Genomic DNA, 18,161 nt, shown 5'->3' on the forward strand with positions numbered 1-18,161 from the left:
ATTAGATGACTCTAGCAGTCCTGGCCCATGAGGCTCAACTCCACCTCAAACAATCTTCAACCAATGAGCTCCCAAATATTTCCAAAACTTAAGAAGTGACACAACCCACATCTTACTGCAAAATTACTCTGAATAAGCTGGATTTGGCGTTATAAAATGAAAAGTTGGGATTACATGTTTTTGATAACTAAGATATGTATTTGCTATTCAGACCAGGCTGCCCGTGAGCTCAACAGAGCACAGCATTCTTTTGCTGTCCAAGTACTGGGATTACAGGCAAGTGCCAAAATCCTCATGTACATCCCCAGAAGTTTGTCTCCTGATCAATGCTAAGTCCTGTCAAGTTGACAATCGAAATTTACCATGCAGAAAGAGTAAGAAAAAATAATGTAATGTTTTGAAGGGTCTGGGAGGTGCCTTCAATGTGTAAAGGTACTTGCTATCAAGCCTGATGACTGGTTTGATCCTAAGGATCCACATGGCAGAAAGAAAGAATGAAATGTCTTCTGACCCCCAGATGTAGTCCCTGACAAGAATGTTCTCTGGCAGGAACACAAGATAACTAAAAAATTAAAACATAAGAACATTAAATATCACACTATCCAAATAAAGTGATAGAGATATAAGTCACTCAGGAATGGGCAGATGGATGTATAGGTAGGTCAATAGACAAAAGTTTTTACATCCATGGGACTTAACTGGAAAACATGGTTAGGTTTGTAGGTTTTTTTTCAGGGTTTAATTATAGGAAGGACATTTTAGAAAAGTCATTAAGGTTTTGCTCAATTTCAATTCACCAAGTTGATCAATATTTATGAAAATCATCTGGGCACATGTTCAGTAGCATCTCCCTTAGTAAGCAAGTCCCCCAGTTTGACAGAAAGAAGAAGTATCCTGTCTGCCTTAATAAAACAGTATTAGATCTACCAAGTTAAAAGAATCACCAGGAAGCATGATATAAAAGTGGCATTTTATTGGGTAACATACTGAACCCTTTGAAACTAAAATATTAACTCAAAAGTTTCCCCAAGGCAAAGAAGTTATTCTTCTCCAACCATAAATGATTCTTTTCTACAAATATTGTGTAGCACAAAATTCTAAAATACAACTTGCTCACCTGTTCCAGCTACTGTCCCTCTGGCAAATGAAGTTCATATCTATGGGCACTGGACATACATTGCAATCATAGCATGATCTTCAAATTAGTAACCTGTGGCTCCTGAGCAAGTAATAAATGCAGTGACTTATCCCAGATACAGTAAATGTGTTCGGGGCTCATTAAGTGATGGGCTGGTACCTACTAATTACTTCATAAACCAGAAATCAAATCTAATTTGTGTTGGCTGTCACTGGTGCCACTAACAGACGAGGTTCCCTCTTTTAAATTTCCCATGAGTTCAGACAAAGATAGTTGGGATCCATTTACATTAATTAGCACAGGCTGTTGCTCAGATTTCCTGGAATATCTTTGAGGTTACAAATGATGAAACTACTTCCTGATTCCTATAACATGTGTGATAAGGTGCAAGGCAGGGCAGACAGTCATGAGACACGGGATAAAAGTGCTTTTCAGAACACAGAGAAAAGGCACAAGAAGAGAAGAAATTGAAGCTAGGATTCCTGAGTACACGGTGTGGGGATAAGTGCAAAGCTCTTCCTTAATGTTTCAGGGCTGAGAATGTAGCCATTTCAGACGCCAAGTCAGCAGCCCTTGAGATTCTGGTATTTTTTAAATGCTTAGCTCTGGTCACTTCTGTCACAGGCATAAGATATGCATTTAAAGAACCGATGCTCACCAGGCACACACCTTTAATCCCAGCACTCCGGAGGCAGAGGCAGGCAGATCTCTGAGTTTGGTCCACACAGGTAGTTCAAGGATGGCCAGGATTACACAGAAAAAACCCTCTGGGGGGGGGGAGTAAAATGAATAAGAACCAAATCTTTTGTGGGGAATACAGTTCAACCCCCAAACAAACCTTAACATTAAAAGAGTAGATTTGAAACTAATATGAGGGGTATAATTGGGTCTTCCTCTTAGAATGCTTGTGCACATTTTCCTGGCAGCAAGAGGTGAAGATGGGCTCGGTGCTCGGTGATAGCCACACACTGACATCAGCTTCTCCCAGAGTCCATGCAGCAGCATGATAGCATGGCAGCTCAGTGTGGCTCTGGGGTTAGGAGGGGTGAGAGGGAGGGTCCTGAAGGAGGCATTCACAGCACAGGCGTGGATAGAAGAGTTATGATCCTGGTGAGCAGGCTTTCTCTTCTCGCTCATCTTCAGGTCCAACCTCTCTGCCTTAAGCCTGAATGAACAAGTTTAGACAGCACCCCCCCCCCCATGTGAGATCCTCTTCTCAAATGACTGGGTGCTGTCCTGTGCACTTTGAGCTTCAGAAGAGAGAAGGTAGGCCTACTGAGGGCAGCGCTAGTTACAGAATGAGCCATCCTTGTCTTGGTAATGGAACTGGGTTTCCTTTTGCAGGTAGCTCGCTCACAGAGACTCATCCTGACGCCCCTGTCAGCCTTGCTGTCCTTATTCCCAGGGCCTCAGAAGCTCATCCAAAAGCGCTATGACAAACTACTAGACTATAATAGCTCCCTGCCGCGGTCAGCAGCCCATGAATCAGACTTGGCCAAAAGGGAGTATGAGGCCCTCAATGCCCAGCTTGTGGAAGAGCTTCAGGCATTCAACCAGGCAGCCAGGAAGATCCTGCTGAACTGTCTGTGTAGTTTCATCACCCTGCTCCGGGACTTGATGCTGATGGCTCTGGAGGCTTATTCCACAATCAAGCAGGTGAGCACAATGCTGTCCTTTGGCCACCTCCACTTCAGTCCTCATTCAGAGTGTGCATGTGTGGCCCTTGTGTGTTGTTAGGTGTAAAGTCAGTCAGATGTCCTTCTGCATTTTGAGTCATATAGTTTTAAAGACTGCCTGTACACCACAGTGTTCCACTGTGATGATAATGGGCTAAATCTCTAAACTGCAAGCCAGCCCCAATTATGTTTTCCTTTATAAGAGTTGTCATGATCATGGTGATTTTCACAGCAATAGAAGCCCTAACTAAGACAAAAGCTAACCATCAAGAAGAGTTTCCTGAGCGAGGCGGTGGTGGCACATGCCTTTAATCCCAGCACTCAAGAGGCAGAAGTCTGAGTTTGAGGCCAGCCTGGTTTACAAAGCTACAGAGAAACCCTATGTTGAGAGAGAGAGAGAGAGAGAGAGAGAGAGAGAGAGGAGGGGGGGAGGGAGGGAGGGAGGGAGGGAGGGAGGGGGAGAGAGAGGGAGAGGGAGAGGGAGAAAGAGAAAGCAAGAGAGAGGGAGAGAGAGCTTTCTGGTCAGTTCAAGATTTATTTCTTTGGGTCCTGCAACCAATTAATGATATCTTCAGTAATACAGCCTTGTTTGGCATTGAGATTTTTATCTCATGTCTCTGAGAGACTCATGTCTTCTGAGAGAAGGATCAATCACTGATACAGAAGATATTTTGGTTTAAACTCATTTTTTAAAAAAAAAGATATTTTCAATTAACTTACACACTAGTGGGTTTAATAGAGTTTTTCCATATACCCTTAGTTTTGGTTAATCCACCACTTATCCCCACTGCCACTGCCTCCCTGTCCTATTCCTGACTAAACCTTTAGCTCCTAATATTTCCCCCGTTGTCCAAATCACATATGTTCTAGATCCTATTATATTTTGTATTGGATTGCAAGAGTATAGGCCCCAAATAGCTTCTTCAATATGTTTAAGCCTTTTCCTTGCCTGCTCCGCCCCTTCTGTCCCCAGATACCCCTTCTCTATTTTCATGTCACATATACTCTACTATTTGCACCCCAGCAAATGCCCCTTCCCAGTTTCCAGGTTCCGTACATGATAAACATAGACGACAAACACACGCACACGCCTAACCATGCTTCTTGCTCATTCCCCGCACACTCCCGCTGTCCCACCTGGGGACGCTGCTAACGCCACAGCTTCTGGACTTTACTCCTGGCTCTCTCTTGCCCCCTTCACGTCTCATTCTCCTACAGAGTCTTGAAACTTAAGAAAGAAAAGCGTCCCTACCAGTTTGTGTGATGTAACAAGTACGGTTTTTCCGCCTGCCGCCTGGTCTGGTCCCACCACTGCGCCAGCCCCAAATAACGCACTGAGACTCTGTATTTGATATAATGCTGTTGGCCTGTTATTTATTTCTTATCGGCTAGCTCTGCCTTAATTATTAACCCATTTCTGCTGATCTATATATTTCTCTTACCGGGGAGCCGGCCGGCATACAGCTCTCTCCAGACTCTCCATCTTGGCTCTCCTTCCTACTTCCTCTTTTCTCCTTGTCTCCTAGTCCCTCTTATCTTCCTTTCCTATTGGCCAACAGTGCTTTATTATTAACCAGTATGAGAAGCAAATATACTTAATGACATCTCCCATCAGTGTAACTTCAGACATATCAGACTGCCCATCTTTATAGAAGCTCTCAAGTTGTCTGGAATTTTCCTTGTGGCTCTGTCTTACAATTCCCACCATCAACTACAACGCTGATGGAATCAATGCCCCCTGCGATTGGTTGTCTGAAAACACCACACTGTTTCTCCACAGGTGCCACTGCTGGTCTTGAGCATCTCTGAGATTCAAAATCGAGTTCTAGAAGAGGTTCAAAACTTGAATTTTGTAAAGGACAACAGTGCCACCTTTATTGAGAGGAAACTTAGCTTTGAGAAGAAGAAGCCTGCTCAGGTTCCGGTGAGTTTAGCATTGTCTGAGACAGTGAAGACGTTGCCTCTTGGCCTTGTCCAAATCGTAGCATATATTGCTTCCCATACCAATTGCATCATCCAAATAACGTGCCATTTGCTTAAGTTTTATTCTCTGTTCCTATCTTTTATGCTATAACCTCCATAACTGTGATGTTTGTTTCTGTTTCATTCATGACAGTTCCCTAACATGCCAAAACATGTGCTAGATCACGGTGGATACACAGATTTTATTGACTGGGATTTTAAAGAGATAAATTGTTCAGTGCAGCCCCTCATTTTCAAACTATTTCATCTCCAGCCTCCAGAGATACAGTAGTTTCCTTAGAGTCACTTAGTGGCAGAGTTTGGAAAGTGTCACTTTGCAACCCCTGCCTTGTTTACCCAGAAAAAAGATGCACATAGGCAATTTACTGAATTAAAATTGTAAAGTACTTACTATGCAAGAAAGTAAATACAAAACAGTAAAATATTACTCAATAGTCAGGAGTTGTTAGAACCTCTGCCTTCTCTAAACCATTTTTAAAAATTACCTTATATATTTTTCCTGTGTGTCACACACACTCACACTCACACACACACACACACACACACACACACACACACACAGGGGGGGATATTGGAGGTGAGAGATACACAGAGGAATACATTAGGAGGTCAGAGGATAACTTACAGGAACTGTTTCTCCCCTTCCACTATGTGGGTTCTGTTTGGGGTGGGTGCTTTTATCCTCTGAATCACCTTGCCAGCACCAGAACCCCTGCCTTCTGCCTTCTTAGCCCTGGTTGAATTTTCTTTCTTTTCTACAACACTGCCCTCGTGTGCTTACTTGAGAATTTTTAACTGAAAATCTCAGCTGAATACAGTTAGAGCTGAAGCAAGCATCTGCCTTGCAATATATCCCGATTGTCACATAACTTGTGTAGAGAAATGGTTCTCTAGAGGAAAATCTTTATAAAGCCATTAAGGATTTCACTGTATGTCCACCTGAACCATGGCTTCTTCCTTTTCTCAGCCAGAAGTGCCACATCAAACTGACGATCACCGCTCCAAACTTCTGACCACATACAGAGCAGAGGAGCTCTACCGAGCTAAGCGCAAGTGCAATGCCACCCAAGAGCATGACATCAATCTTCTAGAAGGAGAGTTGGTAGCAGTCTTAGAACAGAAGGATCCCCTGGGGAGTACAAGCAGATGGTTTGTTGACACAGGATGTAAGTTTCTTTTCCCACAGAACTGCTACAGCTCTTCGGGTTGAGATTTTTCCAGGGGTCGCTCTGCATGTTTGGGGAAGGTCTTCCATGTAACCCTGGTGCTTTCTTTTTCTTCCTGCCAGTTGTAAGAGGCTACGTGTATTCCTCCTTCCTAAAACCCTACAAGCCAGCGAAGGAGCAGAAGGCAGATGCTGAGAACAGACTCTGTGATGATGATTTCGAGAACCTCAGCCTCTTTGTGTCTTGCCGGCCAGCGGGAGACAGTGTTATTGGTACTCCTGAAGGCAGCATAAGCGACAGCAGCTCATCTCTCAGTGGCACTTGTGGGAAGTTTGAAACAAATGGTGCTGATGTTGATAATTTTCAAGAGGAAGACGAACAGGTAAGACTTGAAACCTTGAGGTAACAAATATACTTGGCCACTCAAAGGAAAGAAGGTCTAGCTGCTTGCATTTGGGCTGAAATGCTTGTTGGGAAATTGCCGGCTTTGACGTGGAAGAGACCCCAAGCCTATTAGCACATACCATCTGTGGACTGTTGAGCCAAGAATTTAATTATCTAAACCCGTTTCCTCAAAAGGAAAAAAAAAAAGCCTGTAGAGTTTGTGTTTTGATTGGAGATAATATGCTGCACACTGAACTCTTGACAGACTAGATATCCAGTCATCACTCCACTGTTAAGTATTCAGAGTGGTCAGGAATTTCTTTTCTAATGTTCCACCATTGGAGAAAGGAAGCTGAGCTACGGTCATCAATATCAGGTAGGAACTTGTCTCTGAATCCTCTAGAACAGTGGTTCTAAATCTGTGGGCTGTGACCCCTTTAGGGTTAGGGGCCATTAAGTCATTAAGACCATCAGAAAACAAAGCCATTTATATTACAATTCATAATAGTATCAAAAGTCATAGTTGTGAAGGAGTAATGAAAATAATTTTATGGTTGGGGGGGTCATCTCAACATGAGGGTCTGTATTAAATGGTCACAGCATCAGGAGAGTTAAGAACCCCTGCTCTAGAAGCAATGTCTTCATTGAGCTGAGTTGGACATGGACGTTTTATCTCTTGTTAATACCATCTGCTCTACACAAAAGCTTCCTAACTTGCCTTTCTGTCATTGTGCCAATGCAAAGACTATCAGCATAAGACCTTTACAAATTGGTAAGCTAATTATGATGTAAGGTTAATTTTTGCTATCTCATAAAGTTTCTGTATATTCAACTACTAATCTCCAAGTAGTAACCAACTAATTTTCTGCCTTTTTACCTTAGTAATTTCCATTAGCCTAAATTTCTTTTCCATTGGGGTAATACATTTTATTTTCAGAAAATGAAAATGGAGCAATACTCATAAATTAAATGTGAGGTCTTTATTCCTTTCCCCCTTAGAGATCTGCTTCAAAGACATCCCATATGTGTCTTTCAGCTATATTTTGTGCATACATATATATATACAAATAAAATATATGTTACATTTTTTTTACAATTAAACACAACTCTACCTTAAAACAATTCCCTGAATGTGGCTCTGTGGTGCAATGGATAGCACATTGGACTTCTAGTGACGAAAACGATTCCCTGAAATATCTTTAAAAGTTTTTGTTTTTAAGGCAGAATCCCATGATATGTCCCAGGCTATCCTTTCACTTCAGTCCTCTGAGTGGTAGAATTATGAACATATGCTGTCACAACCATTTTAAAGAATACTTCATACGTATAACTACTAACCCAGTTAAAAATATTTCAGATGATTTGTTTTTAAAATGCAAAACAATAATTCCAGGAGCAATCTTCATCTCTTTCTGTATGCTTTTATAAATACATTTGTAAGGATAGTAATAAAAATATTGAGGAGTCAAAGGTTACATAGAAAATCTTAATAGGGATTGACACACTGCCCTTCATAAGTAGCATTATTTAGCCCTTATTTACATGCCATAGGATTCACTTAATTTCAGTGCAAAATCCAGTCACTTTTACTTATAATTACAGAATCGTAAAAAACAATTTTAGAACATTTTTTTCATGCCTAAATATCTATTGGATTCACTTGCACTCCCTGCTTTTACCCTTCTCCAGCTTCTGAAATTCACTAACCTATTTTCTGTCTCTTTATTAAATCTTTTCTGTATATGTCACATAGATGGAATTGTATATGGTGCTTTGGTGCTTTATTCCTGGCGTTTTTTTTCTCTCAGTGTGTATTTAACACACACACACACACACACACACACACACACACACACACACACACACTGCATCTATTTTACTGCCTAATAGTATTCTTAACAGATATGGCATTTTGGTTAACTATTTGCCAGTTATTGTATATTTGGCAATATCTGTTTTGGTGCTATTGTGAATAATGTGCTATGGACATTAATGTAAAGTCTGTGCAGATTTCACTTCTCCTAAATAGACATCCAGGAATGGAATTGTACCCTGGCATGGTAAATTTATGTTTTAGTTTTAGAGGAAATGCCAAATCATTTTTCAGAGTGCCCATTCACATTTTACGTTTCATCAGGAATGGATGAGGATTGTTGGGTCTTCCTTGGCAATGCTAGTTTATATTATAACCTGCTGTCTCTTGGTGGTTTTGATTTTCATTTCCCAAAAGACTGAATAACTTAGTGTCATCCATTTGTATTGCCATTTCAGGAAAACAGGGAGGGGAGGACAGGGTGGAGAGAGAAAAGGAGAAAAGGTATTTATAGCACTTAGGTGGCTTTTTTCTTTGTTTACTTTTGAATCTGTTTCTTACATCATAACTAGTTGTTTACACTGTGATCTACCTCTGTCCTCTCAGTTTTAACCATGCCAGAAGCTCTGGTGCCTTAACCATCCTTTTATGGCAATAGCTTCCAACTCATCCAAGCTCTATAGATGACTACTCTAATGTCTACAAAGGGAGATGTCTTAGTGAAACCACCACACAGGCTCTCAGGTGTGATTTAGTCTCCAAGAAGCCCTCTTTTCTGAACCCTCTCCTTTAAATCCATACTGACACATTTTTATTAAACTTCCAGCAAACCTACTTGTTCATAAAAACACGTAATCATTGAATGAAGAAAATAAAAGCTTGCTTCTAGAGGGTGAGAGAAAAGAGTAGTATTTTCCATGCAGTGTAATCATTTTGGCTTTGGCACTAGTGCAGTAAATACTGGTTTTCAAGCTTTTTTAGTTTTGGAAAGGAAAATTAAAATATGATATGAATTTTATTGTTCATAATTGGAGAATCAGAATAAAAATCAAGAAAATGAGATTGCACAATGCAGAGAATTTAAGATATCAAAACTAAATGCGCGAATATGTAGGGTGAGAGACTGCTGATGTGGCAATGGGGAACAGAATGGGGCTCATGGGTAATAATCTGGGCGTGAGTCGTGACCTACATGAGCCTAACTCGAATGCTGTGAGAGCCGGTCTGTGCTGCCAGCTTACCGTATAAAGGAGCAATCCGTAAAACATTTTAACAGATAACAAGGAAAAAAAAGAGCTATGTGATTATGATACATATTAATAGCATTTTAATGAATGTTTCTGGAAGAAAGGTACACACATTTGAAGTTGGAAAGTGTAGACTGAGACTTGAAAATAAAGAAGTCACTCAGCTCTTAAATACATGACAAGCTGAAAACCTCTAATTTTTTACCTAACAACAAAGAAAATAAAAAGAGTTAGAAGACCAGAGACACCACTCCCTCTTTCATGGGACATAGTCCCACTTTGAGTATGTAAGGTGCGCCTTTACTTAGCATGTTATGTAAGAACTAGAAAATGCCAGTTTGAAACAAATTTGGGTCATGCTATTCTAAAAGTGTTATGTGATTTTAAATTTGTGATTTCATGAGAATTTATATTTGTCTAGACTATATATTTTAACCCAGGCATGGTGGCACACACTATTAATTCCAATACTCTGAGGCAGAGGCAAACAGATCTCTATGAAATCAAGGTGAGCCTGATCTACATAGTGAATTTCAGGCAAGCCAAAACAAAATAAAAAAAGCACCAACAAAATACATATTCCAATAATAAATATATCCGATCAGATTTTATTTTACCTTTGAGGAAATTTGTGCCAAAGTGAAAGACTACACAGGTATTGAGGGATGGGACATTAGCTAATTCATCCATCTGAGAAATCCATGCCTGCACGGGCAAAGCATATTTATTATTGATTCAAATTGCAAAGATGACCACACTGCTGACTCCAGCTCTTATAGATTATTCTGGGACCATAATTTAGCACGTCACACTCCTGGAAGTTTTTGCAAACCAAATTAACCACACTAATCTTGTGGACCTATTCAATATTGTCACTTTTAAACTTTTAAAACTATAGAACAGTAGTGACAGATGAGGGACCACAGAGCCTTTCTCCAAGAATACACTGTGCATCTCTTTCTTAGAACAAGAGTTTGAATCCTAAAATTCGAAAAGCAAGGGATCAAGCACAGGGTTTGGAGTTAGAGAGTTAGAATGCATGTGACATAGCAGCACTGGGTAGCCCTGTCATTAAGAATGCTTCCAAGTCTTAACTGCAAGGGTTGTTGAGGATACAGCCCATGTGACATGAACTGTCACAAGCTCAGTAAAAGGTATTTGTCACTGCTGAAACTTAACTAAGAATTTATAGCTCCTCCATTTTGTTTCCTTCTCCATTTCCAAACAGAGTAACCCAATTCTAATAATCTATTTTCCTTCATGTACCACAATCTCTTTATGCTATCCAGACATTTTAGGTTAAGTAAACATTTGAACACTGCCAGGCATCATGGCATACATGGCCAGTTGAGAGGTGTACCTTGGAACATTTCAAACTGTCATGAACATACCACATACTGGATGCTTACCAGCAATAAAATCTTCACAACTGCAGAGACTGGAAGTCTGAAAACAAGGCATTGGTTTTTTTTGGCATCTGCTAAAGTCAACTTTGTAGTTCATGGATAGCACATTTTGGCTAGATTTTCACTTAGAAGGGATGAAGATCTTGCTCTGAGTTTACAAAAATCAATTCTACCCATGAAGGTTCCCTGTCTTTAAGACCTACTAACTTCTTCCTAAGTTTTACCTCATTACTACTGTAGAATTGTGGATTGGGGGTGGTGTCTTATGGCCCTAGCAATATGACTCCTTTCCTTGAATAATGCCTCAGGCTCCTTGTTAAGGTACTAGTCAATGGAATCAGTGTTTTATTGAGGTAAGTGATGGTTTAAAATTTACATAACCAGTCTAATCTTGGCCCTTTCACACTGTCCTGTCTCTTTTACAGCTCAGTACCATCAATTCATTTCTCACAGAACCTTGATCTATTAGCCCTCAAATTTCCATCCTTTTTGTCTACTACTTTTCATGCATCCACCTTTGTGGGTGTGACACACTAACCTCCTTTATTACCTTGTCCATTATGAAAGACCACTTCCTTCCAAATGTACCTCTCTGTTTATGTACAGCTTATTGTTGACAATGATTGTTCCTTGGTTTGGTTGTTTTGTCTTATCAGTATTCATTATTGCTTTAGCTGACTTATACAGTTCCTAATATAATGTTTTTGCAAAGATTGATGAAATGAATGTAACAAATTGCTTAATTTTTGATAGTAAGGAAACATTTTCATTAGCAGTCTTATGATTTTATTGGAAGATGAATAAACACTGATTTGAGGTCTTCCAACTTATCAAGTAACTGTGAAATATCTTTCAGAGAAAGTATTTAGTAATTCTAGGCACACATTATTCATCTAATTTTTTGCATGTGTGTCTTTGTGTTGCTATGTGTGAGTACAGTTACCCTCCAAGTCAGAAAAGGGCAATGGATACCTTGGAACTTGAATTCCTACAACTAGTTGTAAAACTCCCAAGTGTGTGCTGGAACTTAAATTGAGTCCTTTGCAAAAGCTCATATACTGTTAACCACTGAGCCATCTTCCAGCTATCATTTTACATTTTAATAATATTCAATATGGATATCTTCTGTGTGGTTATTCTCATAAAATTCTATTTTAATGACTACAAATTTACTTACTATGAGCGTGTAAAATTTATTTTCTCTAACTCTTCAATACATTTCCACATCCCTCCCACTTTTCACTCTACACACAGAAATGTCAATGTACAGAATCGATCTATCTGGGTTTCCATCTGTGAAAGAGATTCTTTAAAGACTGATTCAAAGACTTAGTGACAAAAAGCATTTTATAGAAACTGCCATTCAATCATGCACAATCAGAACTCTTTCCAATAATAAAAGAGGGCCCTTTCCCATTCTGTTCCACCACAGATTTGGTAGGACATAGCCTACCAAATCCATCAGTAAGAGCTTTACTGCGTGACCGCCAAAAACTAGGAGCACATTAGCATCGCTTCTAAAAGGGTAAAAAATTGTTAAGCTTCTCCAAAGTTTAAGGTTCTGATTCCAATAATGTCTCTTTCTTCTTCTTCTTCTTCTTTTTTTTTTTTTTTTTTTTTTTTTTTTTTTGGTCTAGATTTTCTATGCAGTCCATGCTTTCCAAGCACGGAGCGACCATGAGCTCAGCCTTCAAGAGTACCAGAGAGTCCACATACTTAGATTTTGTGACCTAAGTGGGAATAAAGAGTGGTGGCTAGCTGAAGCACAAGGGCAGAAGGGGTATGTGCCAGCTAACTACCTTGGGAAGATGACATATGCGTAAGGAAATAAGCAAAAAATGACATTCATCTCCGGGCAAGTTGCTTATTGACTACCTCATAAAACAGACAGGGAAATTCAAACCAGACACTATATACACTGCCAGCGTGTCATGTTTTAAAGAAAACCTTGCTTCCTAATAGGATGATGCTATGATGCATTAAGAATAATTGTTGATGGAGATATTACCAACAGAAACACCAGAGTTAGCAGCCTAGGCTCCAGCTACATATTTAAAGGTAGCAATCTTTTGAAGAAGTTTTGTTTATCATCACCAAAGAGTAGATCTAAGAATAAGTAGATCTAAGAATTATTATAATATTTTTTACTGTACTTTGCCTTAAACACATTGTTTTACATTTCTTATTTGCATATATACATGTTTACATGCAACCATAATATATATTCTGCAGTTTATACATGATGAGTATATTACAGATAATACAAATATGTATAACTCACAGAATCAACTAATTACACATAAAAATGATTAACAGCCAATTAGAAGTCTTTAATATGTGCCCCCATTTTAATATGTTTTTAATTGAAAGGAAAACATATTAATAATATCCAAGACTTGCTAAACGTGTACTACATGATAGACATAGCTTTAAGTGATTTATGTATAACAATTTAGTGTAACATAAAGAGTAAACATTTCCAGCAAGTGATCGAGGTGGGTCACCCACGGGCAGCAAGGTCCCAAGGTCCCTGTTGCTAATGACTACATCATTCATACTCCTTGAATGTAAAATAGCAACGTAAATCATGGACCTGGAGGAAATCTCTCTTCTCTCTGACCCACAGTTCAATATTTAGAAGCTTTTCAAAATTAAGAACTTCCAAAATCTTTCCCATGAGCCAGGGAGAGAAAAAACGCAGCATCCAGATTCGTTACTCATTCTTTTATTGTTGTGATTAAGCATGTTTGAAAGTAGCATTGTTTCAAAGCTGTCCTCCATGATTACTGATGAAGCTTTAATGAGGGGACATTTCAGGTCACTCAGTGATCTGGAGATGCAGGAGTAGTGTGCATCCATCCCACTTCAGAGCCAGGATGTGAAGACTTCAGTGGGCAGCTTTTATGCAGACAAGGCACTGAGGATTGTATTAGCTCTAACGCCATGTTCAGGGCACTGGTGCTTTAATTTGGGTACTGCTCAGAGAACTAACTGTCCTCCAAAACTTCAGGCATATTCATTCAGTCAACATATGTAATTGGATCTAAGTAGTCAAAGTGGGACAGACACCATCATGAGATGAACCAGGGAGAGTGCTCACAAGAAGGAGGAAACGAAAACAGATGTGTGACACAACTCTAGAGGGAAAGTTTGATGAAGACCAAACTGTCTGGCATGTGTATACTAGGTCAGCATTGCTAAATACCTACTGTACATCAGGAGCTCTGCTAGATTTGAGGCTGTTAGCACATTTCAAATTAATGCAGTGCCTGGCCATGTAAAGTTTACATTCTAATGAGGACAGTCCTGTTTATAGAACTAAAACCACAATGACCCCTAGCAATGAACAGAGTGTGTTTAGAGGATCATGTGACAGGGAGACTTCTAATTTTGTTTGACTTCAGTGGTTACTCATTATTAAGATAGATTTTAATGTCCCATAAAAAATCCTAATGACACATTTTAAGATTTCTTACTTTGAAAGATTGGATCCATTTGATGTACATATATTATAATTATTACTGAGCAATATCTATAACAAAATAAGGAGTTCTACTTCTGGTGTAGCTGACCGAATATCATACTCTCCTCCCTTATATAAAGGAAAGTTTATACGACCACTAAATTCATTAAAATAGCTTTATAAAATTTTCCTGACATTGCATTTGCATGTTTTATTTTTTAAGGATAACAAACATTTTTCTAAAAGATATTAGATACTTCAAAATTTTAATTGCCCTTTTAATTCAATTTTAAAACATAAATTTGTTTGCCTAAAGTTAAAAAAAAAAAGAAATCCAAAGTTGTTACATAAGGATATTATGACAATACCCAAAGAAATTTAATTTGCACACAGCAGTGTGTACCTGGACAGCTGTATGTAACACTGAATTTCACACACATATATAACAAAAGGTGTGCTTTTCTGGCTGAAATAAGTGATTAGATGGAGAAGCTTTGTCTACAGGTGTAGGTCAACAAGAGTCTGACTGTTGAAAATATACATCAGGACAATCAATGTCAGTTAACTCCAGAGAAAGATCTCTCAATGAAGCCAGTGACTGCAACTTTCCTAGCATGATGAGCACACTACTATAAGTGAGCTCTGAAAAATTACATAATGCTTTCATTTCCCACTTACTTTACTTAGAATCAAATAAATCATAATTTTAAAATTAGACACTTTTTTACTAGACCCCAAAAAAGGAAATTTGCAAGACTGTTTATAGGATGTTTATATTTAAGCAGTTTAAAAGAAATTGCTGGTTGCATCAGTATAATTACAACCAGGCAAGCTAATCATTTTATTATATTCCTTTTAAAATTAGTATTTATTGTACAGAATAGGATCCTCTGAAGTGGGAAAGTATATTCTACCAAGATGAAGAGGAATCTTTTGTAGCTATTTTTAATTTTAAGATAAATAAAAATATATGCATCTTATTTACACTTTATTTTGAAATGCACATGTTCAAAAGTACTAGTGTATGTAGTAATAAAGTATAGAGAGTATACAATACACATCTGGTAAGATAAAATTATTATTGGTGTGCAATCATGGAAAAGTCACAAAGTTACTATTGGAACATTCTTTATACTTCAGAAAACTATCTTGAATTTGAAGGGTGCATAGAGGCAGAGAGAGATAGATAACTGGTTAGTCACAGTAATGAAGCAATGGGTGACAGATGTTAAACAGTCAATCATTCCAAAATATAATTCGCATTTCAAGAAATTGCTTTTTAAATGCCTCATGCTATTTGGGATGAACATAGTTTGGGTGATTTACAAAAATGAGTGTTTCAATGACTGAATCATGGAATTAAAAACTCTTGGATTTTCTATTTGCTTCTTGGATTTTTTTTCTCTACCACATTAACCTCACACAGCTGTATGAATAAAAGGAGAAAATGTTAAGACGTAAAAACTCTGTAAGTTGTTGGTAGTAACCATAGCTTCCAAATATACCCACTGCACTGCTAACTAGTGACCTCACAGCCACATTCAGATCTCACAAAACTCAGACTGAACGAACTTACACATTTACATCCTGGTCATGAGGACATGGTTATAGTTCATTAGCTAGGCAGACTCTGGACTTGAAATTCTATAAGGAAAGATCCTGTTTAAAGGATACAACTCTTTACAAGTCTCTTTTTGTAGTTGCTTACCTCTCTATATACACTTAGATATAAAAACTTATCACTAAATTATATGTGATCCATAAAGCTACTTCAGTACAAACTACTTTTCCTCAGGGCTCCTGGATCTCAAGCTGAGATGTCTTTAGACAGCTACTCTTAGAGGCAGATACATTTGAATATTTTGAAAAACAACTCAATATTTTAGAAAAGACTAGAATTGAGATATTCTTGGTTAGACATCTTGGGACTATATTTTTACTAACTTAGTTTTTTTTTTTTTTTTTTTAAACCTCCACTAAGGCATCTGAATGTATCCATCACAATTCTAATTTCTTGTGATTCTTTATAATTATTGTGCTGATAAAATTTCAAAGTGATGTTTCCCATGAAATTTGTGGTCATAACAATTTATAATTTGTAACTAATAAAACTACTACCACACCATTGTTGAGAATTGGAACCATCTAACTTTTAAGTAGAGATGTGCTTTGACTTATAGTGGAGTTACATCCTGACACACTCACCATGGGTTTAAAATATCCTGACCTACTGACCATTAGAGCTCAGCAAGTGGGCACTACATGGAGAGTATCAGTTGCTTGTTGGCATGATCACATGAATTACTGCAAGCTACAATCTGCTGCCCCTGCCTATAAATGGAAGAGTATTATACAGTGTATGACTAGCCCAGGAAGATAACTAGAAATATCACATCTACACTCCTGAAAAAACAAACAAAATAAAATAACTACAGCATTGTAAACCTGGGGCCATGTGTCTTCTGTTTTATTTCATCTGAATTGTGTTTTATACAGTAGGAAACATGGGTGGGTTGGGTGGTGATGGCACACACCTTTAATGTCAGCACTCAAGAGGCAGAGGCACACAGATTTCCACAAGTTTGAGGCCAGCCTGGTTTACAAAGTGAGTTCCAGGACAGCTAAAGCTACACAGAGAAACCCTGTCGCGACAAACAAAAACAACCCAAAATTTAGCAAAGGAGGAAACTAACACAAAGGGGTTGAAGTAATTTCATCTTTTGACTATTATTATTTCAGTGCCATTTCTTCTTTAAGTGCACAAATTCTATGGTTAACCTCATAACGTACAACACGAAGAACAGAAAAAGGATACTGACCAAAATGCAGTTTGAATCGTCAGTCCTAAAACTTACAACACTTGCTGTTGTGATTTGAATGTGCCATGTTTCCCATCAGCTCTTGTGTTTGATCATTCTGTTGCCATCTAGTGGTGCTTTAGGGAAAGTTTTGGAATCTATAGGAGGCTGAGACTTGCAGGAAGAAACACGTCAGTGGGGGAGGGCTTTGAGGTTTTGTAGCCTCTCTGCACTTCTTGTTCCCGTTTCCTATCTGCTGAGACAACCTGATCAACTGGACTCAAGCTTCTACATCCTGCCTTCAGCATCACCATGGATTCTATCCCTCGCAGACTGTGAGTCAAAATAAACCCTTTCTCCCTTAAGTTGCCTTTACCAGATACTTTATCACAGCAGAAGAGAAAACTAAGACACCCACTCATTTGTCCACCATTCACTAAGCCAACAGGGAGCTGCAGATTTCAGTGCTATTCAAGGAAAAACAAGTTCGTTCCCCCTCACATACCATGAGTGCAAGAAATACTTGTTTTGTTATACATAATCAAATAAAAACATATATTACTACTTTCATAACTGCTTCTTGTAACATATTTTGCAATGAGGGGATTAAAGGTCTAAGAGCTAGTTGAGATAAATTCTAATATCATATATATATACATATATATATATATGTGTGTGTGTGTGTGTGTGTGTGTGTGTGTGTGTGTTTAAAAATACCAAAATGAGTTCAGTCCCTTTACACACATACACACTACCTATACAAAGAGTCATATTCACTGAAAGATAAATTACTTCCTAAACTCATTGAAATTTCCAAGAAATGCCACAAAAATCAAAATAATTGCTTCTCTCAACTCCAGTACACTTTCTGTGATGGGGTAAAAACTTTCACTTCAAATGCTAACGTGTAGACTATACTGGGCATTATTTCTCTGATGTCTTCAAGGTAGTGAATTTCAGTAACTATAGCTGTTGACATAAATTCATGTTACATGATTTTGTTCAGCCAAAACTGCATTTGAACCATAAACAAAACTTTTTTGAACTCTTTATGAAGGATTTGGAGTTTTTATCAAAACAATGTTCA

General features: G+C 38.5%; 1 protein-coding gene across 1 annotated transcript in view; it reads left to right on the forward strand.

Moving 5' to 3' along the window:
• Arhgef38 (Rho guanine nucleotide exchange factor 38) overlaps positions 1 to 12,727 on the forward strand; it is a 106,484-nt gene extending 93,757 nt beyond the window's left edge. Inside the window, exons 11-15 of the mRNA XM_051185421.1 lie at positions 2,483 to 2,794; positions 4,595 to 4,738; positions 5,765 to 5,963; positions 6,086 to 6,345; positions 12,451 to 12,727. Of these exons, the coding sequence (XP_051041378.1) occupies positions 2,483 to 2,794; positions 4,595 to 4,738; positions 5,765 to 5,963; positions 6,086 to 6,345; positions 12,451 to 12,636 (1,101 nt within the window). The 3' untranslated portion in view covers positions 12,637 to 12,727. The remainder of the gene's footprint in view (positions 1 to 2,482; positions 2,795 to 4,594; positions 4,739 to 5,764; positions 5,964 to 6,085; positions 6,346 to 12,450) is intronic.
• Positions 12,728 to 18,161: the final 5,434 nt, after the last annotated feature.

The sequence above is a fragment of the Phodopus roborovskii genome, unplaced genomic scaffold, assembly GCF_943737965.1.
Source record: "Phodopus roborovskii unplaced genomic scaffold, PHOROB, whole genome shotgun sequence".
Taxonomy (NCBI): Eukaryota; Metazoa; Chordata; class Mammalia; order Rodentia; family Cricetidae; genus Phodopus; species Phodopus roborovskii.